The sequence below is a fragment of the Apostichopus japonicus genome, chromosome 9 (genome assembly GCF_037975245.1).
Source record: "Apostichopus japonicus isolate 1M-3 chromosome 9, ASM3797524v1, whole genome shotgun sequence".
Classification (NCBI taxonomy): domain Eukaryota; kingdom Metazoa; phylum Echinodermata; class Holothuroidea; order Aspidochirotida; family Stichopodidae; genus Apostichopus; species Apostichopus japonicus.
In genome coordinates, this window is record NC_092569.1 from 19,425,851 (window position 1) to 19,442,990 (window position 17,140).

A 17,140-nucleotide genomic window follows, 5' to 3' on the forward strand; every position below is an offset into this window, starting at 1 on the left:
AGAGCCCTAATAATGTCTAGGTTGACCTATGGCTCTACTGCATGGTCGATTAAGAATTCGGATGCAGCCAAACTGGATGCTTTTGGTCGTACCGTCTGGAGATGGCTGCTAGGTGTCAATTGGAGCGACCACGTTACCAACGAGTCACTTATGCGAATGATAGCCGGTAGATGGCTATTCACCTATGACACTATTGTGCAGAGAAAAATGGACTGGTTCAGCCACATCGCCCGTCAACAGGGTCTCCAGTGGGACCTCTTGTCAGGTGCCGTTCTGGGCACAGTGAGTAGTCGTGGGCGGCCTCGGATGACCTGGTATGATAACATCAGAGCCTCAACCGGTCTCACCATGGAGGAAGCAAAACAGCAGGCTCTTTCCCGGATTCATCTGCGGATACGTGGTCACCAACCAGCTCCACTTCGCCGGTCAACTCGCATCGCTTTGAGACAGCGTCCACGGACTCTTCAAAGTCTTTGACGATTTTCTACTACTATACAATTTCTCATTGATTGATATTGTCATATCTCATTAATCCATGACAAACATTTGTCACGGCAACATCTGTTACAATTATTATGATCACTAACTCTCTTGTCATATGAGAAGAGATATATTTCTTCTACTTATTACGTCCTTCAGTTACAAGGAAGTAAATACATTTCGACAAAAGAAATAGTGTTTTACAAATCTTCGACACTATATATTTTAACTTTGTACACATATTGCATGATAAAGCCCTAAATTATTTGTCAACATATTGTACGGTTCACGTTGTAAATTAGTAAAGGATGTGTTAAATATTTGTCGATGAATGCGCCCATTTTTTATAGGAATATTTTTATCACTTTATATAAAAACTATTTAAAAGTTTATTTACATTTCACTGCTAAACTTGCAGATTATCTAACCTTTAAACCGCCGATTACTAAAATAATAAGCATGGGTTGCTGGAAGCAACAATCAACTGCTTCAGCGCCTCGAATATTATCTGTACCAGTGACCAGTCGAGGATGTCTATACACTTGGTCGATGAGGTAGATACAAGTGAGAAAGTGCTTACAGTTTTAAGCAACCTTGTGAAATTATCATTCAAGTTTTTTTTATCGGGTATATAAGTTGCAATTTGTGTACCAAATGTTAGCTTTCATACATTTCTGTCACATATGTTCCAAGACTATATTCTTTACAAAAGTAAGAAACCTGAGGTAAACTTTTCTTGGAAAGGAAGTGATGTCTGAATTGAGTTTAACTTTCAAAAGCAAATTAGTAATATAATATGTTGTAATGTTTTTTTCAGGATATCCTTTCATTTTGTTATTGTTTTTTTTTATAGTATATCCGATAGTAAAATCTCTATTTTCATATCTTTCACTAAGCTTGAATTTTACGATTAGTTTAAATTTGACCATTTATTATTGGTATAACGTTACTGCAACTATCTAGAGAAGTGTCTTTGTGACGGAATTTTCAGTAATTTGTGTTTCATTTATAACATATCACTGAATATTCAAAATTAGAGAAGTAATACCAGGCTATCTTGAATTATATCAATTGTATTATTATTTTGGCATTTCTAGCATTAAGTCGAGATGAAATATTGATTGTTTAATTAAACTCCTTTTTGTTTTAATAATCTGGCTGATTTACGGATAAACTTCTATCTTTACATTATAACCTAATAATACATCTAGACGGCAACTGAGTTCTCATGATATCAGAATCACAACTTTTTCTCCTTTGACAGACTATTTTTTCCTTTACCAACGTCATGCATACCCAAGAGATTGTCACGAAGTGTTGCATCGTTGTTCATCTACAAGTTCCAGTGGTGTTTATCTCATTAAACCAGACGGTTACGCCGAACCTTTCGAAGTCTACTGTGATAACACCGTAGATGATGGCGGATGGATGGTACGTATTTCAAAATGAATTATGAACGTCGATGCCAAACATCAGCCGGATATTCAGCTTCTTTCACCTAATCAAGCACAGCTTTATAGTTTTAGCCCTCATGTTCTTAAGCCTTTAAATTCTTTTATGATCATGTTTACTTTTTTATATATATATATATTTTTTCATTTCAGGTTGATTACAATATACATTTCATACTAAACTATAAAGAAAATTGTACAATTAACCATGATAGAACTCGTTTCATCTGTCATCCTTTGCATAATGTATCATAATTTGTATATGAAATACTTCTTTACCCCGATGGTCAACTTCTTAAGATCTTCAAATGGGATTACTTCAGTTGTGCTTAACAATCAACCATGGGTTTAAACTTTATGTCACAAAATAAAGAAAAAAATGATTGTTGGAACGTAAATGAATGGTTGGTTTTAATAATAATCTAAGTTAACTTAATATCTCGTATGAATTATGTTCGAATTACTTGTTCTGTTATGCAGATCATACAACGTTGGTTTGACGGAACGATTAATTTTAATCGCAGCTGGGAAGATTATCAGCTAGGATTTGGTTTTCTTTCGAGTGAATTATGGATCGGTAATAAGAGGCTTTCATACTTAACCAATCAAAAGAGATATCAACTCCGTATTGATTTAACGACAACATATGGTTCGTCTTTTTATGTGACGTATGACAAATTCCGGATAAGCGATGTCGTCAGCAACTACAAGCTCGTCAAAGCAGAAATAATCAACAGAACCGTAGGTAAATATTTAAAAAAACAACTTTCAAATATTACATTTATTCATGTCCCAAATAAGTCTTATCTGGTCGATAAAAGATTCAATATATATGAGGAAATAAGGATGCAGGATTTTGACGGATATGACCAATTTCAAGCTGACTAAAATGTTCACGATTAAATAGTGTGATGATACCATTATCAATATTTATTAAGCCAAATTCGTTATGTTTAGTTACAGAGTTCATAATAAAAATAGCTAATTTTTAAGTATTTTTTTCTTATTCTCATAGGCTATGTAAATAACTACATTGAATGGTGTCCAACAAATAAAACCTACAATGAGTGTCAACTTTGCGAGGCTACCTGTGCTGATCCTGAAAGTTGTGTCAATACTTCCTGCAAAGGATCTCATTCGTGCGTCTGTCCTGAAGGATGTTTGATGAACGGTGATAACTGCATGAGAATAGAGGACTGTGGATGTTACATCGAAAGTGAAACAGATGGAGAGAAAGGTGTATTGTTAAAAGTAAGTATTTTCTTTCAGATTGTGATATCTATTACCAACAGTGTAACAATTTAAATGATGCTTTCAAAAACTGGGGTTAGTGGATCGATTTGCATTTGCATTTGCCTCTGGCCTCTTCCAACCCGCACCCTCGTCAACTTTGGATAAACACACTTTTGGCAGTAAAGTTAGGAAAACTGATATATCTTGTGTACGTTTGCAGTATTTCATCTTATCACTACTTAAAGAAACCTTTTCAAATCCCTAAAGTTACTTATGATACGTGTAACGATTTTCTACTTTCCAGGAAGGAGGAATTTACGTCTCTCCAAACTGTGACAAGAAATGTTCTTGTACGAATAATCATCTTTCGTGTGACGATAGTTATCAATGCGATCCTAACGCAGATTGTGAAGAAAGGAACGGTATTTTACAATGTTACTGTCCGCCTGGGTATAGCGGAGACGGCACACAGTGTAGGCCTACAGGCGGCACAGTTCCTTCTGATTGTAAAGAACTGTACAAAAATGGCGAGAGAACAAGTGGCGTCTATGAAATCAAACCCACAATTTGGCCTGACTCTCCGTTTGAAGTTTACTGTAACATGTCTGACGGGGGAGGTTGGACGGTGAGTGTGACAGTTTTTTTCTTAAAGCAGTGATCCGCAAGCTTTTAGGCCGACGACACACAAGTCATCCACGAGGACCAAACCACGACCCTCCAACGCCCCATCCCTTAGAACGGACGCTCAAAATACATGAAAGCTAGCTTGGATTGTGAATATGATGCTCGATTTGCCCCCCCCCCCGTAAGCTAGTTTAAACAACGTTGCCGTAGGTAGAACACGGGAACAGGCTACCCATTAGACGGAGAAAAATAAATGCCTAATTTATTGCCACTGTGAGCGCATTCCCAAGGAAGAACCATTCTCTATGTTGTGTTTTATTCATTTTATTTATTTTTAGAAACTTCAAAAAACTTTACCTGTTGGTTGTTCCTTTGAATGAGGGTTGAGGGTTAATGTTTTATTTTTTTTTGGTATATTTTTAACGTGCAATAGTTATGACATCAAAATATTAGTAATGAGAACCACTTCCAAATGACTATACTTATGTAATACATACATGTTTCTTAAGAAGCGATTCTTTACGTTGATTGTTTTAGGTATTCCAGCGTCGCGTTGATGCTTCACAAGACTTTTATCTTTATTGGGATGACTACAAGATTGGCTTTGGTAATCGAAGTCGGAACTTCTGGCTCGGAAATGAAAAGATATATAGCTTGACGAACCAAAGACAATATGAACTCCGGATCGACTTTGTTAACCGTTACGGCGCTCCTTACTACGCCAAATACGAGTTCTTTCGTATCAGTGACGAGAACGATAATTTCAGGCTAGATGTTGGAGATTATTCTGACGGAGATGCAGGTAGGTTAATATCTCCCGAATTATCAAACCTATTCTGTGATTTTCTTCAGTTGGCATTTTATATAAAGTTTATTTAATAACTAAGAACTAAGTGTTTATAAAGAAGTGCAACATGTATGATATTATTCACTAGCCAAACACGTACTATAGTTTACACAAGCTGGTTTGCCCCTGTTGAAATAAACTGATTAACTTGAAGGCAGATCCTGGTGATTTACGTTTGTAATAGTTTGTTGATCCAAGTAAGAAGCTATTGCAACTATTAGGAAGAAATCCAGGGGCCAAATAGATGGACCCTTGGACCTACCTACACTCAAAACTTTTTGCATATGGAACACACATAGTGAAAATATTAGTTACTTATATTTGACAAGATAGGCCGAGTACTATCAGTACTTGTTAATGCAATCAGACATGTAATGTAGCGACCAAATATTTTTTACAAATCCATTACTCAAAAGAACATTATGGAAATATCACAGGGTAAGATGATTATGGACCCTATGCAAATCTTCACGCATACGTACAAACCCACGCGCGTGCCCCCAAACCCAAACTTAAATACGCATATAGTATTATTGCACGGGGCTGGACTCCCGGGTACCTCGTGTTAGATGGTACGATAACAGAACTTGCCCTTGGAGTAGTTTAAGTGGTAGGCTAACAATTCTAGAAATGAACGACTCGTTCAAGTTGATCTCAATTGATTGATTTATTTACTCCTTCTTCTGTCTAATTCATGTTAGCAATAAGTGATGTAAGCAAAGATATCACATTTATTCATACCGCCAGCATGCTAGATAAAAGTCACGATGATGAGATTATTCTCGTTCGAATACAAAACAGCTGCAGTCGACATGCGTGGTCTCCTAGAACAGCTACGTCATCATCAAATATCACTGTTGCTCATGTACAAAAAAAAAGGAGCTTCAAGGAGCTCAGAGCTTTAATAAAATATATTCTTAACTATTACATAACAACAAATAAACCAAATACACCGTAGCTGTTCTTGTAAAGGAAAGCCGGATCTCTTGTAATGTTACACTGAAACAGAACTGTTGTGCATGACAATTGTCCTCTATTCCAGTCTTGAAAACTTATATATAAAAATAAAATCAGATAAAAAGATGACAAAACAAACTTATTAAAAATGAGGACACATGAATGAACTTCCTTTAATTTACAATCGGCCAGATCGGAAAGTCTTGCGGTATTTTTGAATATTACGATGAAAGTAGTGCATACTTCGACCATGTAAGAATGATTTTTTTTTATTTAAATAATCAGAGATAATACACGACATTTAGTTTAACACACGTTAATCAAAAACAAAATCAAATGTAATATGAAATATCTAATTATTGGAATAACATTTTGCTAAGTATACTGAATCGATGCAATGAACTAATTTTTGAATTTCATTCTGTTATCTTCTTTTGTTCTTATTCAACAGGTGATTCGCTGACCTACCATGATGACCAACCGTTCACTACACGAGACAACGATAACGATGACGTCGATGCTAGTTATTTTAGCTCTGAAAATAACAACTTAGCCCGTAATTATGATAGTGCATGGTGGTACGGTTATTCTCATTATTCATCTCTTAACAGTCCATATGGGAGTTATAAATTTTATTGGGATACCCTTCCAGATTATGAAAGTAACATTCAATTTACAGAGATGAAAATTCGCGCAATCGACGAAGAACCATAAGGACCCACAACGGACTGTACTAAACTATATCACAAGAACAGTTAACAACAGTTGAACTATATTGATGTATTGGTTCTATGTTTGTGTATCGTCATGACAATGCTTTTATCATAAATTATGTTACAAAGCATATTAACTCCTTCTCTTTTCTTTGTTGTTTAGTGTAAAGTGAGACAGAATTCCCATCCAATGCAAATGATTGACAACTATTCACTATGGTTTCACTGTGGTTCCCCCCACCCCCCCCCAAGTTTCTCAATGTTTCAACTTTCGAGTTCTGTTAATTTTCAAAACGCAGAAGTGAAAAAGAGACTGTTGTTAGTTTACATAATAAAGGTAAAGCCAAGATACAAGCAAACATGGCGAGACCTTTCAGAGCTTGTGATTTGCAGAATTCTATCTAAATTATACCATTATGTCTTCTGTATACCTATCTGTCCATTGTATTTGTTCAGCATCCCAAATCGTCACAAATGTATAGTAGTTTATAAATACGCCTAACTCTAACAGGTTTATAGTCGATTTTTTTTTTACAAATAAGCTTAACCCTAACATGTTTATATGTTTTTAATACGCCTACTCCTTACTTATTTATAGTAGTTATAAATTACACCTTACGCTAACATGTTTTTAAATACGCCTAACTCTAACATGCCTATATATGTTTTTAAATACGCCTACTTCCAAAGTTATTTATAAAAGTTATGATTTGCACCTAAACTTAGCATTTTCTAAAATACACCTTAACCTGACATGTTCTTAAATACAGCTTACCCTTACATATTTTAAAATACGCCTCACTCTAATATGTTTATATTTGTTTTTAAATGTACCTACTCCCAAACGGATTTATAGTAGATATGAAATGCTCCTTACCCTTACATCCTTTTTTTAAGTACACCTTAACCTAACATGTTCTTAACTAGGCATACCATGCACTAAATTATTACTTTAATACTTTCAACTGAAACTTTGTAATCGGTGATATCTTGTTTAAGGTAAAAAATGATGTCCCGCTTGCTTCATACGAAAAACATTAACTTAATTGGTACGGATTATATCCATAAGGAGGGAATTCACAATTTCCCGATTTTTTGTAAAGAAATACAACTTGTTTCCGTGATTTGTTAATCATGTTTATACTAACGTAATGTATATAAATCGTATATCGCATTCATTTAACTAATGAGATAGCTATACATTCCTGTTGGTCAGAATCTACAATGACATCCGTTCAGCATAAAAATGAATCCTAAATCATAGTACTGTACCACGTACTCAAACTCAGTTTAAATCAACGACGTACATATTATTGTGATTCTAATTTCTCTCGACTCGGGGAATTCTTTTTTTTTAGATTTTGCGACGGGCGTCCTGAGCCCCGGTGAATTTGTCTCATTTTACTCGACTAAATGCATCGGAAATAATGCTGACACTGAGATTTACAGCATCCACTTCGACCAGGGGCCTACTAGTCAATGAAATGGGGTGGACATGGAGGCGCACACACCTGCTTACGATCGAAGCTGAATGTTACAATATATATTTTCAGTAACATTAATGGGATTTTCATATGCCGAGTGTAAAACATTGAAGCTCTTATAACTTACTGATGAACATTTGTATGGCTTTAATTATCTTTGACTTAATGAACCTATAACGTCTTCAGCTATAGCAGGCTCAACCTACTTTTTGTACAGGCAATACACCCCACTCGATAATTTTACGTCCATCAGCATTACTGTTTAGTAGCAAGTCAGTTTGATTGTATCACACTAAGGAATCCCTCCCCTAATGTCTACCAGTTTCAGTAACAAGTTCTGCTACAATTTTATTTAGGCACCCTCCAAAATCCCTTCTCTGACAAAATGGGACAAACGCTCTGCCTGTATGGCTCATAACAAATCACTTCACGGACAGTGAAGATATGACAGAAACCGTTTACAGTAATAAAAATAATAGTATGAGTTCTTATCGAAATGGCCGCTCTAACCAAACCGTGGGAGAAAATGGGTCAGAAAAACAGAGAGTGTTGTCAACAAGCTGGAAGCAACATGTAAGTGCATAACCTCGAAGTCCTTAGACTACGCTAGCCTAAAAAACAACTTAGACAGGCCTAATGCAAATATTCGGTATCATTGTGTAGGTCTAGAATAGGTTTAAACTATACATTTTCCTAGGATTAAACTTTAAGTGATGCGTGACTTAGTCATAAGACTGACTGATGGTAATTATTATAGTGCGCATGCGCGCTACAATGTTGGGATTACTAGCCCATCTACATGGCTGGCTGCTGAATGCCAGCTGAACATACACTCTTAGTAGTAATTTCAAATTTACAGGGTGGCTACGCAGGAAAATATCCAGACTCAGAGTTGTGAACAGTTAATCCTGCACATGTAAATAAGCAAGATCTCCTTGAGTAGCATACTTCTTCAAAACAATACTTCTAATTCTCTACTTTGGATCCTATTCTCGAATTGAACAAGACAGGTAATATTTAATTGCATTTGAGTTTACAACATCATGCAATAAATGTAAACCGTATTTATCCGCAATGAATCGGCGTTATCTGTAATAATTTAGCTCTTGCAACATAGACACTTGTAACGTTCGTATTGTGGTATGACATTAAAATGGTCGTGTATTGCATATATTACTTGTTTTGGATGATGATAATCCAGGGCCAGGAAATCGATTGATAAGTTTTAAATATACCGGAGGTTGTTACATTTGCAATGATAGACTTAAGGCCTACAGGTGTTTGTTAGATTAATGGTCCATTAGGCCTTCAGTGCAAAGCACCATATGTTCGTAACATTTTCGCTGAAATAGGTGAAGTTACAGTAACATTAACATTGCCTATTTTCAGTTTCCAGGACTCTGTGCATTCTCTGTCGCGTCCGAAACAGGCGTGATTCGTGATCGACAGCCTAAGGTTGTAATGGTTTTAGTCATAATTTCTTCGTTTATATTGCAGACGCATTCTGGCTAGAGTACTGTTTATAGATATTAAACAATATACCCTATCTTTGGTCTACGTTTAATGACCCAACGCCAGTTGTTCTAGTAGTGCTTGTAATTGGTGGCTTTTTACTTTTTTTTTGGTCTAATAGAAAAAAGTGTGGGCACGGAACAGCCGTACTATACTCAAAACTTGCCCAGAGTTAGTAGGCCTAGACCTATAGTTGTAGTATCTGCAGTATTCTAATTACAGTACACTGTACAGTAAGCTAGACATAGCAGACGTCATTGGTTACGTTTTTGTTCAAATAGCTTCAAATTATTGTTGTTAGTTGATAAAGCCCTTCATGGCCTAGCCCCGCCCTCTTTATGTGAACTGGTTCAGTGGTAAGTTCCTGTTAGAAACCTTCGATCAGGTTCTATATATACTATCGAAGTAGAAGTCTGTCACAGAGTCTAAGAGTGATGGAAAATTTGTATAGATTTTATATAAATATCATGCTCTTGAACATTTAGGTCCAAGACGTTTCAACGCTCATCCTTCAAATGTTCGTTCCAGTCAATCTCTTAACGTCTTTAAAAGTCGCATCAAACACATTTATTCAAAACTGCTTTTAAACTCGAATTTTTGTAATTCTGTATGTTAAAAGTTTTATAAGTTTCAAAGATTCAACATTATTTTATTGTTTGTAACATTCGTAGCAGTGACGAGAACGACAACGACAGGCTAGATGTTGGAATGACGGAAATGGTATTTACTTCCCGAATTATCAGTCCTTACCGTCAATATAGCATCATATATTATGTTTATTGAAAAACGCAAAGATAACAATAAATATATATATATATATATATATATATATATATATATATATTTATATATGTATGTATATTATATGTATATATATATATATATATATATATATATATATATGTATATTGGTTTGTCTCTGTGGAATATGAACTTATTAAGAAAATGATTGAAGATTCTGGTAATTTGTACTTTTATAATATTTTGTGGATCCAGATAAGGATATACCTGTTGTGCATGCAAGAAGAGTCATGTATACCTGCAAGAAGATCTCTCCAGTCAAATAGCTAGAAGACCATTGCACCTATCACAAATTCAGGCTTTCAAAGTTAAGGCACTTCAGTTAGTAAAATATGAACTCGCCATATTATTCATAACCAAATTATTTATTTTATTCCTGGCAAAATGCACAAACAAAGTGAAAAGATTAGTAACCACACGCATTCGAAAGAAAGATGGAATATTCATAGTTATTTTGAATGCAATCAGACATGTAGGCCGTGGGCCGAAGTAGGAAAAGTGATCTAAAAATTAACTTTCGTTGCAAAGTCAAGGGGTATACATGAAACCCATTACATTTTATTAGCAATATGTATTACGTTCCAAAATCAGTTGTTCCCAAGTGTCAATGTTGCACATTAATGTTTTTTAGGCCAAAATGGCGGCAATTTCCCCATATATATCCTGCACAAAATAGAATAGACCACAAATACCATAAAATTGATCAGAAGGAGAATCTACCTTCATGTTGAGGTCCCGCCGGCTGTTTTGAACATATGTGGAATGATAATTTGTTTAGTGGGGGAGGGGGGGTCTACTAAAAGGTCACAAAGCACTAAAAACAGAAGTAGAGGGCGCTGTCCATTTCAGTATATCGGAGCATTGCATACTGCTATGCGCAAAATTATAATTAAAATTACTTCGCGATGCTTTTCATTGTAACTACATGGAAAATCTGTCTTAGTTTGATCATGTGCCAAACATCATTCTCCCTAGCCTCATTCTATGCACTGCAATTCCCATACCTATGATTGGTAGCTGGACATGGATATATTAAATGGTGCTTAAAATCCTACCCCTCTCCAAAATTTCAGAGATTGAAGCCCCTCTTGAATTTAAAATATTGAGGCAAAGTTAAGGGATTGGGAAGGTATGGGAAAGGGTGAGGTGGTGTAAGGAGGGGATATGTATAAATCTAGTTTATAAATGAGGAAAGCATATGGGAGTGAAGCTCCAATGTAAACCATAAAGTGTTATGTAAAGAAGGCGAGAAAGGTGTGTTAGTTTCAGTTCTGAATTATATTATTATTGCAAAAGATATTTTTCATAATTTTTTTTTGAAGCATTTCTTTTTTACAGTTACTTTATAAAGGGCCAACACATTATGAATAAAGAAGTGTAACTAAAAACAAGCATTTAGCATATTAGGTCAACGGCATATATGAACAGTGACAGTACGCTAGTTATTGTTACACTTTTTGAACAAGACATTCAACATGCACTGAGTGAGGACATTATGTGGTACAATGATAATTACATTAATATTACCATTCAGAGAGTCAACTGAGTTGGAGATTCCTTGGAAAACAAGATTTTCAAAGCTTACACCACTTTTGACCAAAAGAGATGTAGTTGGTGTGCCTACATGCAAGTTTGAAAATGTACTTAAAATATTATGTGTACAATCCAAGACATCACAGGCACACACCATCACCAGTGCATAAATTCCTTTTTACAAATATTTTTAAGCTGAAGTAACAATTGAAAACATTTACTATGTCTAATAGCTACAGTATGTATACATTTTCATAGAACAGGACCTGTAACTGTAGCCGTCAAAAATTAGGACCGAGTCTTCCACGGGAGGCTGCTCTTTATTTATTCATCTGGTTTTCTTTGTTTACTTTCGTGAAAACTACAAATAAAAATAATAATTTTACAAACAACTACAATATGCACATTCTATCGAATACATATATAATAACGAGTGAATATATCATCTATGGTAGTAAGGCTAGTCCATTCAGTGATATAGTCCCATCAAAAGTTCTTACGAAAAGAATATTTACTATCTCTGTAATTGATGGTTATACATATTACAATTGGACAGGAAGAAGCCTTTAGGTCCGGGGTAAACTTACATCTAAACCATAACATAAAATAACGTACCTCTTTGGACTCTTTACAAATGTCGGCTCAGTTAAGCACTCTGATAGGTGTGGCACAGATAAATTGTGTCTTAACAACATGCATGGTCGGCCTATCAGTACAAGGCTGTGCACCCTTTCTCGAAAAATGCCGAGTGAGAGACATCTCGGCCTCGTACACAAAACAATTGAAAGTAACCATTGTGCGGTACTGTAATGAGGAGAATTCCACATCTGGGAATATTTGCCATGCAGGACAGCACGGGATTGCTGCCGAGCTCACAAATTATGAATACGAACATGTTTAAATAACAATGAATAGATTTTATGTAAAGAAATTGTGAATCAACTGTTACAGGACCTGAAGTACATTGTACATTTTCATGAAAATTTGCAGGAATTTAGACATGGCAACTTTCCATCATGTCGTCTCTCATGCAGAATTGCAAATTTGAAGGTCTTGAATAATATAACTACTGGAGACAGAATGTGGCCACTGTGAATTGTGTGGACTGATCTCAGCAGCTTTGGGGCAGGTCCTTGATCCATTGATTCTGTTAAAAGAGCAGATGAAGATAGTTAATATGTATTTGTGATACACAAATGGGCTTCTTTACTTCACCTCAACTAATTTAAAGTTGCTTTCAATCACTTCAATGTTGCATAGCTGATAGATAGTTTGAAAAGAGATATGCAACATTGCAATAACTGTCCACATTAATAAAAACGGTGACCGATAAAGCTCAAACAAAATATGCTTATTAACTTATGCTGCATATAATGAGTTTTGCAAAATTGATTATTCTACATTAATTTTTTTACTTTACAATTCAATTATTTCATCCCTCCTCCTCCCTCCCTTATTTACTTTTAAACAGAACATGGACCTGAATTTCCATTGAAATACATTTAATAAACAAGACAGTATGCATGTCTGTTTACTTACCGAACCATGTTGTCGTTTTTTTCAATGATATGTTCACACATGGAACGGGACTACAAGCAGTTATGTATGTTAAAAGAGCAATGTTTTGCATCATTACGGTATCATAAGTATTTGTATAGGCCCAGGCGCGTATCCAGGATTTTGTAACCCGGGGGGGCGCGAATTACAATCTAAGCGGAGCGCCACCATCGGTTGGCGCGGAGCGTACAAGAAAATTTCTGGTTTTGATACCCCCCAGATCACCGGAAATGGCACTTCTCGGGCTTGAAAATGACCAACCAGATGTGCACTTTTGCCTGAGAATCAAGTATTTCCCAAAAGTTTTTTTTCCATCCATAACCTTTTTGAAGATTGTCACCAGTCACACATCATGTTCGAGCTCATTGCATGTCCTATGGATCATTGCTTTTGTAGGTAATTCTACGTCACGGCCCACAATATCCGAAAGCCCCACTTTTCAAGGTTTTAAGCCCATTATTTGTTGAGAATTTGAAAATTGACATTTCTCGTGAATAAAATCACTTTTAAACATACCCATAATGTTGCACAAAATTGAATCTATGGACAACCAATATAGAAAAACCTCCTGGAACCCCTAACAGATAGGTCAAAATTGCACGAGTAGAGGAAAGTATGATGAAGAATGTTGGTGAGGAAATTTTCTAAAATTCAGTCACAGTTAATTTATTGGTGTAGAAATATTGCAACCTCTTATATTGGCTATTATAAAACTTGGTTGAAGGGAATGAAAAATAGCAGATATTTCCGATATCAGGTATATCGAACCGAACACTACACACATAGGCGTAGGTCACGTAGGAGGCGGGGCTGCAGCCCCCCCCCCCCGCAACCCAATTTTTTCCCATTTTTTCGGACACCTACTGAAAGAAAAATAAATAGCAATGAATAGCTTAAAAATGATCTCCTTGGTAATTAAAATAAAGTTGTAAGCTTGGCCGACATTACTACTGTAAAAGAGAGTTTTGACATAATGGATCTGTATGCTTTTTCTCCATCTACATAAGACATTTGGTTGTTTACATTAGCATCCGGCGGTATACTGTGCAACTTTGACGGACCGTTAGGTAAACGATGCCATGCAATGTAATGACCCATGCTTGCTTATATGATATTGGCATCGAAATGTTGAACGCGCGCTTAGCGCGCGAAAAATTTTGGCTTTTTTCGGGCAAGTCATTACAGCCCCCAAATCCAATTGGGCTCCTACGCCTTTGACTACACACAAAGACAGTTTTTGAGGCTGTTCATCGTGGAACATGCATTCAATGCTCACTGATATGATGTTATATCTGCTCTTTGCTTTACAAATTCGAACAGGCCTGTAGCGAGTAATTGCCAAGAGAGGGGCGAAGCCTGTAGGCAAACTATCTAAGCGAAGCGCCACCATGTGTTGGCGCGAAGCGCTCACTAAAAATTTTGGCCGAAAATGCCTCCCAGATCGCTGGAAATGACACTTCCCAGGCCTTGTAAGTTGCATCTAAGCATTGTCTATTTTGAAATTACTAGCGATGTCATAAAGAAAATTTGCTCGGGGGGGGGGGGGGGCGGTCGCACCCTTCCCGAAATGCGTCATGTTCCCCGACGACTCGGTCGAGTTCAAGACCAGCCACAGTTGGTTCCATATAGCACAATTGTACAATTGTTTAAGGCGTCCATACACACACACGCGTTATGATAGACCATATATAGTATTTATATAGATACATTAGTGAGAGAGGAAAAATGGAAACTTCAAAAATGGAGTTGTCGGTGTAAGGGGTTGGGTGAGGCGCAAACCCCCTCCGTAATCCTCGATCTGTCACCGGCTACCATGTGTATATAATAGCGATTAGCGCTTTAACTATGACTGTTCCTCTTTCTCTTCCCGAGGTCTTGGCGATCTTCTACTCCCTCCTTTTCTCCTTTTTCTCTCTTTTTTCTTTTTCTTTTCCCTTCCTTCCTCTCCTTCTTTTCTTTCTTCCCCCTCCTTTCCCTTTTTTTCCCTCTTTTTTCTCTCCTCTTTTTCTTACCCGGGGGGCACGCGCCCCCAACGCCCCCCCTGGATACGCACCTGAGGCCTATATTCCAACACGTACATATTTGCACTCTATTTGAAGGCAACAGACGGAAATCTTACCTGATTGATCATTGTGTGTGAAGTCTCCAAAATCTGTGCGGTATCAGTTTTAGCTGTTAAATCCTCCTCTGCAAGACAGAAAATAAAGAAAGAGATTTCAACAACAGTTTTGTTGAATTGAGCCTAGGATGACGATCATATATTTACTTTGTGATTATGATTTACTTCAAGGCCTGTATTTAAGAGACGAGTTGTAACTGTTCAGTTGGTTTAACTCGCATAAGTTCAAAAAATATATAAACAAGGCATCTTCAACAAGACATACAGCATATTTGAAAGACCATACCAAGGGGAAAACAACTTTGAAATCAGCACCCTCTTCGTTCCCGTGACAAATTGTACACAGAACGTACATCCAGCCAACCTTCTGTTTCAGCATAGCCTGGTCTATTGAATAACACTGGTTTAGTCAAGGTTAGAACTTAGCGAGGGCTGTGTACATTTTTTACCGCGTAGGCCTAGGCTAGTTGAGAACGACTGTGGTTACTGTAACTGTACGAACTCGAATGACACTGTTTCCAGTCGAATAGAACATTCATTTTCAATGTAATATTTCAAGAATACTTAAATACAACTCACCAACTGATTGTGTAAGTTTAGATATAGCCCTGGAGATTTTGGAAACGTTGGTAAACTTCATATAACATTGCCGGTGATACCCCCACGTTGTTGTGTCCAACGTCAAGTTGAGTTCTGCATTGTCAGACAAAAAATTATTGGCAATATCCCCTAATTCTCCACCTAAAGCCTTCCATTCCTTAGCACATCTGATTACTTAAGCTTTGGAGACATTGGTAAATGAAACATGGATAATGCACTATAATCTCATTTTCGTTCGGCCGGCCGCCTTATCACTAGTTGACGCCATGTTCAAATGTTGCCAGATGTTAAAAAGTATTGCGCAAGCATATATACGCGATTGTGATTGGTTACTCGTGACATCATACGCTGTGTTTTCGCCTTATAAACTCTCTCCAAATTTGATTAAAATGGTAACGGTTATTACTAACAACTGCAAAAATGTGCACGTTAGGCAACTGGGAACAATCGATAATGGTGATTTCATATTATTTTCATAATTATAATGGCATTTGTTGGTAGTCCTCTCTGTGTTGCAACGAACTTAAACGATTTTGGACTTCGGCCCACGGTCTAATGTAATTAAAGAACCAATTATTTTAAAAATCTATTACCCAAAAGGAAGATACTGAAGAATCACAGTGTAGAATGAAATGTACCATACTCAAATCATCACAAACACGCATACGCATGCGCACACCCACGGGCATGCGCGCACACACCTACTTACATGCTTGACTAGAAAAACGTCGTCTTAAAATATCTTAAATATCATTTAATCATGGAAGGATTAAACTTTTGTCATGTAAGAAAAGAGGGCTTAAAGGTGTCTTCATCGTAAATTAAATATATTACAGACTATAAAATTACAATGGGCATAGGCAAATATACCGTATCTGGTCTTGTATAGGTAAACCGAAAGGCTTTTAACTTTTAAGTGGAAAATTTTATTTTATTCCCCGTTTTTTTTTTAAACGTATGAATAAAATAAATAAAGGCTATATTAAGAACAATATAGATCACAAACTAACCTATTAAAAATGAGCCCACATGAATGCACTTCCTTTAATTTACAACAGACCAGATCAGGGGTCTCTAACGTTACTTATGAATATTATGTTGTAAATAGCGAATACCTCGATCATGTAGGTAATTAACTTAAGAATTAAACAATATTAGCAATAGTTCAGTAGCATAACAAAATATACATATGTCTACATACATACAGGAGTTGATAATCCCATCCCATT

General features: G+C 36.4%; 1 protein-coding gene across 2 annotated transcripts in view; it reads left to right on the forward strand.

Annotated features, from left to right (window-relative positions):
- LOC139973324 (uncharacterized) overlaps positions 1-6,509 on the forward strand; it is a 29,841-nt gene extending 23,332 nt beyond the window's left edge. The window contains exons 5-8 of one of the 2 annotated variants that reach the window (XM_071979930.1): positions 2,947-3,182; positions 3,469-3,789; positions 4,326-4,590; positions 6,044-6,506. In XM_071979930.1, the coding sequence (XP_071836031.1) occupies positions 2,947-3,182; positions 3,469-3,789; positions 4,326-4,590; positions 6,044-6,306 (1,085 nt within the window). In that variant the 3' untranslated portion in view covers positions 6,307-6,506. Of the gene's footprint in view, positions 1-2,946; positions 3,183-3,468; positions 3,790-4,325; positions 4,591-6,043 lie in introns of both variants that reach the window. The other variant, XM_071979932.1, reaches the window with a different exon arrangement.
- Positions 6,510-17,140: the final 10,631 nt, after the last annotated feature.